Below are 12,610 nucleotides of genomic sequence, written 5' to 3' on the forward strand. Positions count from 1 at the left end.
AACATCATGAGTGTCCATAAACTGTTTAATACATAAACATGTTTTGCAAACAAAACAACAAACACATTAAAGGGATATTTTGTTGTCATTTACTCTGATGTTGTTCCAAACCTGTATAACTTTACCTCTGCAGAACACAAAATAAGATATTGTCCATATAATTAAAATAACTGGTGTACAAAACAACTTGTCAGTGATTTTCATAATTTCTTTCACAGAACAAAAGAAAGTCATACAAGTTTTAAACAACATTATAATAATAGTAATAATAATAATAATAATAATAAATAATAATAGTAATAATAAACAATTACTAAGAAAAAAAGAAAGAAAGATAAATAATCTTGCTGATGAAACCTTACACAACACATAGATATGCTTCAGATATGTAGGAGTGTTACAGAATTACATAATTGTGTTCCTCAATAATATAAATGTGCCCAACCTGATCATGTCTAAAAGGTGTTTTGCCAACCAAATTCATTTAAAATAATTTGCTTTTGTCACTTGTCATGTTCTGAGCTGAATTAGTAGGCTCCCTGAGATTTAAAGGTTGAATGTGGTATGGGGAAAATTTAAAGGATGTACGGCTGTAAAATATGAAGATAGTCTATTGAACAAAGTCTATTTTTAGGGGTAAGAACTTCACTTCACTCAATTTAACCCAGAATAGCTTCTTGTTCATTTATGAATATAAAACTGAATATTGATTTTTATGATTTTTAATTTGTGTTCTAAAAATTGACAACAACATTTTAGAAATAAGTGAGGTGGTCATGGGTACAGACGCAACACACTGTATCAACTCAAGGCCTATTTTTGGTTAAACTGATGGAGGCCACCACAACTGCATCTGACATCACAATTAACTGAATAAAATTAAATAAGTAATTTAAAAATAGTAATAGTAAATTAAATAGTAATTTCCTAATGTAACAAGCAAAAGGTGTTCTAACTGTACTCAGTCTAGTCGTCACAGTACATCTTAGAAAAGGTTCCTGAAAGAACCTTAAATATGCTAGATTCTAATATGAACCTTTTACCACAACAAAGGTTAAAAAATAACTGCCAAATAACCAGTGGATCAGAATCAGAATCAGAATGAGCTTTATTGCCAGGTATGTTCACACATACGAGGAATTTTGTTTTCGTGACAGAGCTCCGCAGTGCAACATAACAGCGACAGAACAAAAAACACAATAAGGAATAAAAATACAAAAAAATACAAATAGGTGGGTAAGGATTGACAATATACAAATTGACAATGTATGGCAGGTATATTAAAATGAGCATTTATGTATGTACATGTATATTATGTGGAAAAGTTTTAACTGTACGCTAAGTATGTGTGTTGGATAAATAAGTGTATGTGTATATAAATATAAATATAAGTAGTGTAGTGTGTTCCATGTATGTACATGTATATTATGTGCAAAAGATTTAAGTGTACGCTAAGTATGTGTGTTGGATAAAAAGTGTAGTGTATATAAATATAAATAGTGTAGTGTGTCCCACAGTTATTATCAGCTGTTCATAAGATGGATTGCCTGAGGGAAGAAACTGTTCCTGTGTCTGGTCTTTCTGGTGCTCAGTGCTCTGTAGCGTCGACCAGATGGCAACAGTTCAAAGAGGGAGTGTGCTGGATGTGAGGGGTCCAGAGTGATTTTAACAGCCCTTTTGCTCACTCTGGATAAGTACAGTTCTTGAATAGATGGGAGGGTTGTACCGATAATTCGCTCAGCAGTCCGGACTACCCTCTGTAGTCTTCTGAGGTCAGATTTAGAAGCTGAGCTGAACCAGACAGTTACTGAAGTGCAGAGGATGGATTCGATGATGGTGGAGTAGAACTGTTTCAGCAGATCCTGTGGCAGGTTAAACTTCCTCAGCTGGCGAAGGAAGTACAACCTCTGCTGGGCCTTTTTCACAATGGAGTCAATGTGAATGTCCCACTTCAGGTCCTGAGAGATAGTGGTGCCCAGGTACCTGAATGACTCCACTGCAGTCACAGTGCTGTTCATGATGGTGAGTGGGGGGAGTGCAGGGGGGTTTCTCCTGAAGTCCACAGTCATCTCCACTTTTTTGAGCGTGTTAAGCTCCAGGTTGTTGAGAGTGCACCAGACAGCCAGCTCTTTAACCTCCTGTCTTTAAGCAGACTCGCCACTGTCCTGAATGAGGCCGATGAGTGTGGTGTCATCTGCAAACTTCAGGAGCTTGACAGAGGGGTCCTTAGATGTGCAAACGTTAGTGTATCATTACCTTTAAGTTAAACGTTGAACCTTTTTGATAGCTAGAAGTTCATTTTTACACTTTAAAGTTTTTTTTTAACTCTAAAGGTTCAATCTCTTCTAAGAGTATATGTCTTGAGAGGTAATCAAATGTAGTTAAATATGTGAACAGAAAAAGTTTGTGTTAAATTGCATTTTACTTTTGTTAGATTTTTATGTATTTTAACAATTTAATAGATTCAAACACATCTCACTGAACTTTGAATGTATAAAAAATCAAAACGCTTTGTTTTTTCCTTATAAAATGCATGTTAATCAGTGAACAAAATGTTTTCAGTACCTATATGTTTTTAGAAGCATTGTTAACGATTGTTCCCGTGCGGTGTTAATAATTAAATAAAGGTCATGTCCTTCCTCTCTGTTTCTGAAGTTCTCTGTCTATCTCACTTCTGCAGACAGGCAGATCTGAGAGCTTGAAACTGGATCCGGCGGCTCCTTTAAGAATTAGGGATCTGGGAGTGACGCGACAATGAAATCCAGTTGATCCTTCTCTCGCTTTGCGACGAAAGTATTTGTGCCACCGCAAAGTAGCTGGCGCTGGAGATCCGTGACGTTCGCGATTTGTTCAGCGTTGCGCGTGAATGTGGGGAAAGAAATGACTCGCTGCCTTTGATCCTGTTTTGAACATCTGTTACTCTTGTAAGTTGGGATAACTTTTCAGCCTAATAGAGTGGAGCGCCAGGAGAGCTGAACATGGACTGGGGCACTGAGCTTTGGGTAAGTTCGGAGGATAGACTTTTATGGTTTACGTTTCATCCTTCTGTTTCCAAGAATATAACCGATGCAGTGCGATCCAACACCTTCTTAACTGAATACATGTGCGTAAATTAGCGTGATTTATGACCAACCTGGAAGAGTATAAATGCATCAAGAGACTATCTGGCAAATTGTTAAACATATTTATGGCCTAATTTCTCGAAGTTGTTACAATTCAATTAGATTTGGGGTAGATTTTAGATTAGATAGATTTTAGATTGCCACGTTTAAACTCAAAGTTGAGAAGAATCATAGCAACAACAGTAGCCGATCACCGTTAACCGTAATCATTGTATCCGTCTAAAGTCAGTGTTAAATACTAAACTGTTCATGAACTATCTATCTATCTATCTATCTATCTATCTATCTATCTATCTATCTTTTTTTCAGTATTCGCTAAATATATTTTCATTTTGGGGGATTTGTTTTGTTGCTTGTTTAATTACGCATAGGTGGGGTAAAGTTATAAAGCACAGATTTTGACATTAATATCACGAATTTGTGTTTGTTTTGTTGTTGTTGTTGTGTTTTTTTAGGTCCCAGGCTGCTTTGGAAAGGTGCTTTGGCTTTGTTTACCTTCTAAGACAGGCTTAATAGCTAATGAGAAGTGCTAGCTGCTTGTTTGAGAATGTGTTACAAAGTCTGTTGTTTGGTTTCAGTGTATTTTGTAGATCATTTGGAAGAGTTTAATAAGCCGACCCTGCTTATCAATGACAGCTGACAAAGAATTGATGCTCTTTATTTAGTGACATTAGATGGGTTTCCTTGAAGCGTTGTTTTTTGTCCAAAATTGTCTCCAGCAATTACGCAACACTGTGTCACTCCAAGCACTTTGACAAATGTAGAACTGTGTTAGAGAAATGGAGCAAGGGCAAGTTTCTGATTGCAACATCATCATCATCATCATCACCACCACCTGTACTTCATCCTTCCTGTTTGTCACCCCATTGCCCTGACCGCCATCCCATAACATCCCATCTGCACAGAGGTTCCCACCTCTTTTGACTAAAGACAGATTTTACATGCCTGCAGTGTGTAAATGGAGCATTGCGCTGAAGTGGGTGGGGATTGTTTGACCTCGTTGCTGTCGCTCCCCCTAGGCCTCTGTCCGCTCTGTCCCTCTTTCCATCTTCTACTGCACCAGCCTAATTAGTTGTGCCTTTATTTTATAAAAACTCATCATCCAGTCCACCTCACTGTTTATTTTGGTTTTCTGCCTCACTAGAAAGTTTCCCTTTTCTGTGCTTTTTGAAGGACTCCACTGGCAGCCTGGGAAATCACAGAAGTTTCAGCTTGGTAGTAAACAGAAGTGAAAGCTGGGGTTGGTGAGGACTTGTTTCTCAGGTGTAGACGCTTTAGGCATTCCTGGTGGAAAGTGCGTGCAACGATTCTCACAAGGTCTAACATTGGTTTATCGTCACTCTGAGCAATGTCTCACCTAATTGGTTTTGTTTGGGTTAGTCATTAAAGTGGCATTCCCATGGCTACACTATGGCATCTGTCCATTTGTTTGCTGTTAATCCCCTAGCTATTTTTGGCAGGTCGAGATTTCTGTTTACTGATGAGAGAGTGGCTAATTTTTGTTGGTTTTAGTGTTTGTTTAAATTCGTTTGGCATGTGTTGAGAAATGCTGCACAGCAGGCTCCTTATTAAGTCATTAGAGCATGACGAAGGACAGTGGCATTTGGCTGTGGACCCTTGTATCTGGGAGGTTGTAGACTGGTACTCTGCACAGACTGGGAGAATAGCTTTGCATTATGGGGAGGAGTTAATGATGGTGGAAAAGTACAAGGGAGGGGTCAAGACTGGGCTGAATACAGTGCTACAGATAAGAGTAACCCTGCTGTAAATTATGCCCAGGACTGTTTTTATAGCTTCAGTGGATGTTTTCAAAGGGGATCTCTGTTGGTTTTAAGAATGTAGTGATAGCAGTTAGTGTAAAGTAGGATTGAAGCCACCGCTGATTCAAATCTAATCGGAAGTTGTTTTGGTGGATAAACTACATTAAATGGTTAGTTCAACTAAAAAACCATTACAAACCTATTAGTTTTTTGCTTATCTTTGAACAAAAATGAGACATCTGATCTTATTAAAAATCAGATTAAAATGCTAGTTTCTTTGAATAAAAAAAAAAAAAAACGGGACAAGTTGGTCTAAAATGTACATTTGAGTAAGACTAAGACCAAATTAAAAATGGCTGCCAAAATGAATACTGTTGTACGGTCAATTAATAATAATCTTATTGCTAAAATGTCAAGTTTTCATTGACTAAAACTATACTAAAATATTGAGTCTTTTACCCCCCGTTACACAGACAAGGCTTAAGCCTAGTCCTAGACTAAAATTGAAGTCTTGAAGACTGAAATGAAAGTAGCTGACAAAATGAACACTTCTTTCAACGGACAGACAAAAATGATAAATCTTTTTTAAAATCCCCAAATTTCTTCATCTTAGGAATTTGAATAGACGATGGTTAGTAGTAAATGATGACAAAATGAAATGCATTGGTTGAACTAACCCTTGAACACTTAATTTATTCATGTGAGTTTCATGCAAACAATTAAGAAATGCCTTGGTTATACATAAATTATATAAGAAATCACATGTAGAAAATTTTGCCTGTTTTTAAGACAATTCAGATATTTTAAAGATTATTTTCTTTGTAATAAACATATCAAAGCCTCTAAATCCTCAGTAGCCTACTGTAATGCAAAAATTACTTTAATTTATTATTTGTAAATTATTAATAAATTAATAAATAAAATAATATCTCAAATGCCATTTTAAATATACATCACAGTTGTGTATGATGTGCTGAAAATAACTGATGTTGATTTTTTTTTAATGAAGTTGAGAATAAGATTATTTTTTGCATTATGATAATAAAAAAAACTTTAATTCTAATGAAAAATAATGTCACTATATTTCTTCCCATTTGTGGGTATTAACATTTCTTTGTGACATTCCTTTTTTTTTTTACCACATTGACATTCTGGTTTGTCAACATTTTCTGTACAAATTTGATGTATAAATATTTGCATTCAAACAGAAGCTTATAGCTTGTGATTATCCTTGACATAAACAGCTGCCTCTTGAGGCTTTGTTTTGAATGAAGTTGAAATGCACTGTATTTTTGTGAGTGAGTGGGTTGTGAGGGGGTAGGGAATTCTTCTCTTGTTCTATATTAATGGACTCCATTTTGAAGAGTGAGAAGGAGTAGGTGGAGTCAGGACATGGCTTGGCTTGTTAGGAATGTCATCCCAAAGGCACCTCCCTCCTTTCCACTTTAAAACGCACATCTAGGTCCAGCCGATGGAGGTAACACTGATGGGGTGGGGGGATGTTTTAAGATATCAGCACTCTCAAATGGTCAGGCCTATTCTTGAAATGTAACACACTGCCCCACCAAATAAGGATCTGGGAAAAGGGAAAAATACAGCCAAAGTGGACCGTTTCAAATATTTTTGTTCTTTTGGGAAAATGCTGTCAAAGGTTTGACAAGTTAGTCCCTAGGTCTGTTTATGTTTTGGCCGTGCTTTAGGAAATAGCATGTGATATTCATATTTTTGTTGAGCAGCACTGAAATACAGCAGGAAGTAGAGAAGACTTCCATTTCCTGTGTACTGCCTGCTCAAAAGCTTGTGGCAGGATGAGTTTAAAGCCTTGAGGAACCCCTTGCCTCCTACAGATAACTTTATAGGGTCAAAGGTTGTGAACAGGCAGGGAATCTCTGGGATGTTCTCTGTGTGGGCAGATGTAATGGCCCTTTCACGTAACGCACATCAGCATTACAGATGGCATGACATTAGTATTACTGACCCTGGACCACAAAACCAGTCATAAGGGTCAGTGTTTTTTAAAATTGAAATGTATATATCATCTGAAAGCTGAATAGATCAGCTTTCCATTGATGTATTGTTTGTTAGGACAGGATAGCATATTTGGCCGAGATACAACTATTTGAAAATCTGGAATTGGAGGATGAGAAAAAATCTAAATATTGAGAAAATCGCTGTTAAAGGGGTCATATGATGAGAAAAAATATTGCTCTTCGCAGTGGCTCTGACTTTGCTACAACAATCTGGCGCTTCTGAATCAGCGTCTTACTGCAAACACATATGAGCTTCATCACTGTGTCTGCCACGTGACTCCTTTAATTCCCCTTTCAGACTTGAACTGATGGTAAAACTAAGGACATTATTAACAGTCTTTACATTTATTTTGAAAGATTAAGCATGCGAGTATGGAAAAAGGGGCGTTACATTTCTGACGAATGCTTGCGGTGTTCAGCCAATCTCAATGCACTGGGTCAGTTGGCCAATCAGAGCAGACTCCTCTTGTCTGAAGGAGGGACTTTGTAGAAAACGTTACGCTTGAGAGAGGCAGGGCATAGAGGACCTACAATAATGCACAGTATTTGAAAAATAATTTGTTTTTTGAACATTAAAGCATGTCAGCATATTCTATTACACCAAATACACAACATAATGATCTTATGACCCCTTTAAAGTTGTCCAAATGAAGTTCTCAGCAATGCATATTACTAATTGAAAAATTAAGCTATGATAGATTTACGATATGACATTTACAAAATATCTTCATGGAACATGATCTTTACTCAACGTCCTGATGATTTTGGCATAACATCCTGATGATTTTTGGCTATTTATTATCTTAGTGGAAAAATTTTGTGACACACTACCATTTAAATGTTTGAGGTAAGATAAAAAATAAGAGAATAATAATCACAGGAAAAAATTTCATTTAATAATATTTTAAAACATTTAATATTTAGTAAATGTAGCTTTGGTAAGCATATAGGCTCTTAGTAATTTCTAACTTTTGACCATCAGTGCATGTAAAAAAAAAAAGAAAAAGAGAAAAAAAAAAAGCATTTAATGTTATAATTTGATAGTTTATGGGCATTAAGTCTAGCTGTTTCTGTAGAAACTGCAATTCTCTTCTATGTGCTGTCTGCTCTTCCTCTTTTTTACATTTTCTGTTCTCAAATTAGTTTGATTGATTCCAGTGAGGAAGCAAGTATGGCCAGGCCATCACTTTACACAATCTGATGCAAGCTTTCTGCTCTAAATATGTCATGCGGAACACTGACCAGTGTTTGAGGTTAGTCAAACGTGAAACTACTTGCCCTGTATGAGTCTTGGTGCAACATCTTCATGATCACGTTTTCATTTTCAAAAGCACAGTCAATGCATGCTCATTGATACTAATGGAAACCTTTTCGGATGTTGAAATGTCTTGTGATGGTATATTTAATCTAAAGCTATTTTAAAAAGCATTTTACTAGTTCTATTTTAGAATGATTATGCATGCAGCGTTTGCTGGCTCATAGTAAATAAGAGACTACATGTAATATAAATGTATTTTTAAACAGTAATTTCTGCCGAATCATTTAGTGAAGGTAAAGTAGATTAAAAAGTAGATTGTTTCTTTAAAAATAAAGATCAGGAAGATGTTATAAATAAACTACCTGGAACCAAAAAGCTCAAAATGATGATTACTCTTTAGGTCCCTAACTGACCAAATCTCTGTGGTTTGCCCATTTTCTTGTGCTTTTTTTCCTCATTTTAGCTGTTTTGCAGTTTCAACATCTCAGGAGTGTTTTTGTTCCCTTTTTTGGCAGCCATGTCTGTTTAGACCAGCTTTTTTAAAAGGGTTATTAAATACTATACTATATTTTCTGTGACATTAACAGAGATGTTCTGCACATTCAATCCATGTTCAATTCAAATGACGTTTATTTGTGTACAAATGAATAGTCTAATGTTTTCTACATTGTGGAATACACCTGGAGTACTGAGGAAAGTACCTTACAAGTGTATTCCACAATATAGTGATTTTCACGATACAAGTGGTTGTAAAGCAGTTTCACAGAAAATGAATGTTTCTACACGTTCTTCATGCATTTAGTTAATGACGGTGAACACTATTAATAACCATTTTTATATGTTGTGATTAGACTACCAAAATTTGGTTGTCATGATCTCTTCTGTTGTGTTCGGTCATCTCAGATCCAGACTGAAGCTTGTGTAATTCCTAGTTACCTTATGAATGAAATTTTCATGTTGTTATTGTAATTGCTAATGCTTTTATCACGGTATTGATAAAAAATGTTGTTATAAACTAATAACAGGTTTGACTTTTTTCATATAACAGAAAGAACTGAAATTTACATACAATAAAGTAATACACTAAAAATGTATAAAGTAAAAATTTTCACACAAATTAAAGCACAAAAGAATTAAAAGAACAATAACAGTTTACAATATGATCTCATTAGTTAACTTTATTTAATGCATTAACAATTAATAATGAGCAATAGATACATTTGCTACTGAAGTTATTAATCTTTGTTTAAAGGAATACAACTGTTAGGTCATCAAGTAACACTTGCACCTTTTGATTTTAACAAGGTGTAATTAAATATTGGAATTACCTAAGATTAATGAATGTTTCATTGGTAGTTTATGTTAACTAATGTTAATTAATAGGCTAAATGTAGCCTAGATATCTATGGCATGTAATCCAGATTAAAATGTAAAAACAAAATAAATAGCCTATCAAGTTTAAATATTATTAATATTATAAAGTATTTGGTGCTGTCACCACTGCGAATACAAAAATCGGAATGGCTGTTTAAACTATAGATATGTATCAATGGTTTAAACCATTTACATATGTTTTTAGAAAGTAGTAGCTTTGTTTATGGGTTTTCCGGGGTAATGCCTGCATTTCTGCTGTTCAGCATCATCTGCTGTCAGAGAGTGAATGTGCTTTCATCCAGAGCGTCTCTCACACGCTCCGTCAAGCGCCTCTCATCCGTGCTTGTTTACATCAGAGAGCGCACGTGGCTTTCACACAGCATACAGTGCTGTTGAGCATTGTGACCAGTTGATAGGGAAAATATTCTTAAAATGCATTCCAGTTAAAAGAAATCTGAATAATTTGTAATAGAGAATTATTCACAGTATTTTGAAGTGACCACGATAACAATATTGTGCATATTCATTACCTTGATGTATTGCATTACCGAATACATGTCTACTCCGGATGCAAATCCCGTCACGGAAATAGAGAAAAATTAGCTCTTCCAACCAAGCAAAAAATGTAAATGTCAACAGCACCATCCTTCAGATGAGACAATCCCAGGATCTATTTTGAAAAGAGGTGTGACCTCGGCATCCTGGCCAAATTCACCCATTGGCCTCTGATTATCATGGCCTCCTAACAATCCCCATATCTGCTGATTGGCTTCATGGCTTCATCACAGTCTCCTCTCCACCAATAAGCTGGTGTATGGTGGGCGTTGTGGTGCACTATGGCTGCTGTCACATCGTCCAGGTGGATGCTGCACACTGGTGGTGGACGAGGAGACTCCCCCCTCGCAATGTAGAGCACATTGAGTGCCTAGAAAAGCACTATGTAAATGTAATGAATTAAAATACTCCGTTTTAGAGTATGTATGGCATGGTGAAAATCAATACAATGAAAGCATTATGCCTTCCTATAATAATTTGTGACCCTGGAGCACTAAACCAGTCATAAGTAGCATGGGTATATGTATATGTAGCAATAGCCAATAATACACTGTATGGGTCAAAATTATCGTCTTTTCTTTTATGCCAAAATCCTTAGGATATTAAGTAAAGATATTTTGTTAATTTCCTACTATAAATATATCAAAACCTAATTTTTGATTAGTAATATGCATTGCTAAGAACTTCATTTGGACAACTTTTAAAGGGGATTTTCTCAATATTAAAATTTCTTTGCACCCTCAGATTCCAGATTTTCAAATAGTTTGTATATCGGCCAAATATTGTCATATTCTAATAAACCATACATCAATAGAAAGCTTATAGATTCAGCCTTCAGATGGTCAATAATAATAAAAAAAGACTCCTATGACTTGGTTTTGTGGTCCAGGGTCACATTTAATAAATTCTAACTATTTTGAGCGGAGCAACAGCTACCTGTACAAGAATGAAGAGTGAAGTCAGACCACCACAGTCAACTGGTTCTGGATCTCTCTCTAAAAAATGAAAATAGGTTACATTTTTGACATGTTTATTTGAGGGTTTGATTTACTTGATTTGTATTGCAGGACCAGTGTGACATCATTGATAAACACACACAATCTGGGCTGGACCTGGTGGACAAATACGTGAAGTTTGTAAAGGAGCGAACAGAAATCGAACAGAATTACGCCAAGCAGCTGAGGTAAGAGATTTTAATATCTAGGATATGCAGTCTGCTCTGGATGTAGCTGTGTGTTGGCGTGTACATGTGTATGTATGCTGGTGTGTGTTTTTCCAGAGCTGTGTCTGATTGTGAAATATTCGTGTCTTATGACTTATTTGGGGCAGAACTGAACTAGTTGGCAACTCTGAGCTGTAAGGTTGGCCTCGGCCCAGAGGATAAGCATATCCGCGCCTGCACCCCTTCTAATTCATGACTAGGCCTTGACACTCGCTTGATCTGTGCCAGACTATCCACCCGCTACCTCTCTTTTTCCTCCCTCCCTCCTGCTGTGAGAGAAGAGAGGAAGTGGGAGCAGACGAGCATATGACTGAGGGGATGTGGATGGATGGAGTGAAAGTGTGGAAAGCAGCTTAGCATTGGCATCTGCCTCTACTTGTCGTGCAGATGAAGGAAAGAAATGCAATCTGGTTTCCAGTACAATGGCCTTCCTTTTTTAACACGTTTCATTACTTTTGTTTTGTAGTCAAGCTCTTTCAATTACACCATTGTGATTGGTTAATCAAAATTGAAATGCCATGGTATTTCATGTAAGTGAGCTTTAGTCTTGAATGACCGTGACAAATGGCAGGAAGTTTTGCATTTTGTCAATCGCTTGGTTTCTGGGTCAATGACAGTAAAAATGTACAATTTGAATTCATGTTGGGTTGGTTTCGGAATAACAGTATTTTACCTTTTTCAATAAAAGTTGACATTTAAAAGGAAAGCAAACCAAAAAAATGTTAATTTCATGTATGATAATATTCTGAAGAATGTTGGTGACCAGACAGTTTTGGTTCCCATTTACTTCCACTGTATTCACAAAAAATACAATGGTTTGTCAAAAGGAACCAAAACCTTTTGGTCATCCAAATTCTTCAAAATATCTTGTTTCTTCTGTGGAGCAGAAAAGTCCGTCATACTGGTTTGAAATGACACAGAGGTGAGTAAATGATGACATCTGGGTCAATGATTTCCTTTTTGGCTGGAGAACTATCACTTCATGTGGTGTATATAACAGTTCAGAAAAAAATATAATCTATGTCCTTACACCTTGAAAGAAAACTGTATTTTTAATTATTTGAGTAAATAAATAAGAAAGGAAACTAGGAAACAATAATCCGTAATCAAAAGATTATTCCAAACTACTTGATAAGCATTTCTATGTATTTTTTCTTCATTATGACATCAGGAGGCCAAAATGTAGGGCTTGGTGATCTGGCCAAAAAAAAGATAATGATCAGTTTTTGCATATCAGTTGATATCGATAAATATCACAGTAAGCTTCAGATGTTTCTTTAAAGTTTAAA

At 36.1% G+C, this 12,610-nt stretch overlaps 1 protein-coding gene across 2 annotated transcripts in view; it reads left to right on the forward strand.

The window, feature by feature from the left end:
- Nucleotides 1–2,698: 2,698 nt before the first annotated feature.
- Nucleotides 2,699–12,610, forward strand: part of LOC132150707 (cdc42-interacting protein 4 homolog) — a 29,466-nt gene continuing 19,554 nt past the window's right edge. Inside the window, exons 1-2 of one of the 2 annotated variants that reach the window (XM_059559274.1) lie at nt 2,699–3,002; nt 11,167–11,282. In XM_059559274.1, coding sequence (XP_059415257.1) covers nt 2,979–3,002; nt 11,167–11,282 — 140 coding nt within the window. In that variant the 5' untranslated portion in view covers nt 2,699–2,978. The remainder of the gene's footprint in view (nt 3,003–11,166; nt 11,283–12,610) is intronic. The other variant, XM_059559275.1, reaches the window with a different exon arrangement.

The sequence above is a fragment of the Carassius carassius genome, chromosome 1 (genome assembly GCF_963082965.1).
Source record: "Carassius carassius chromosome 1, fCarCar2.1, whole genome shotgun sequence".
Classification (NCBI taxonomy): domain Eukaryota; kingdom Metazoa; phylum Chordata; class Actinopteri; order Cypriniformes; family Cyprinidae; genus Carassius; species Carassius carassius.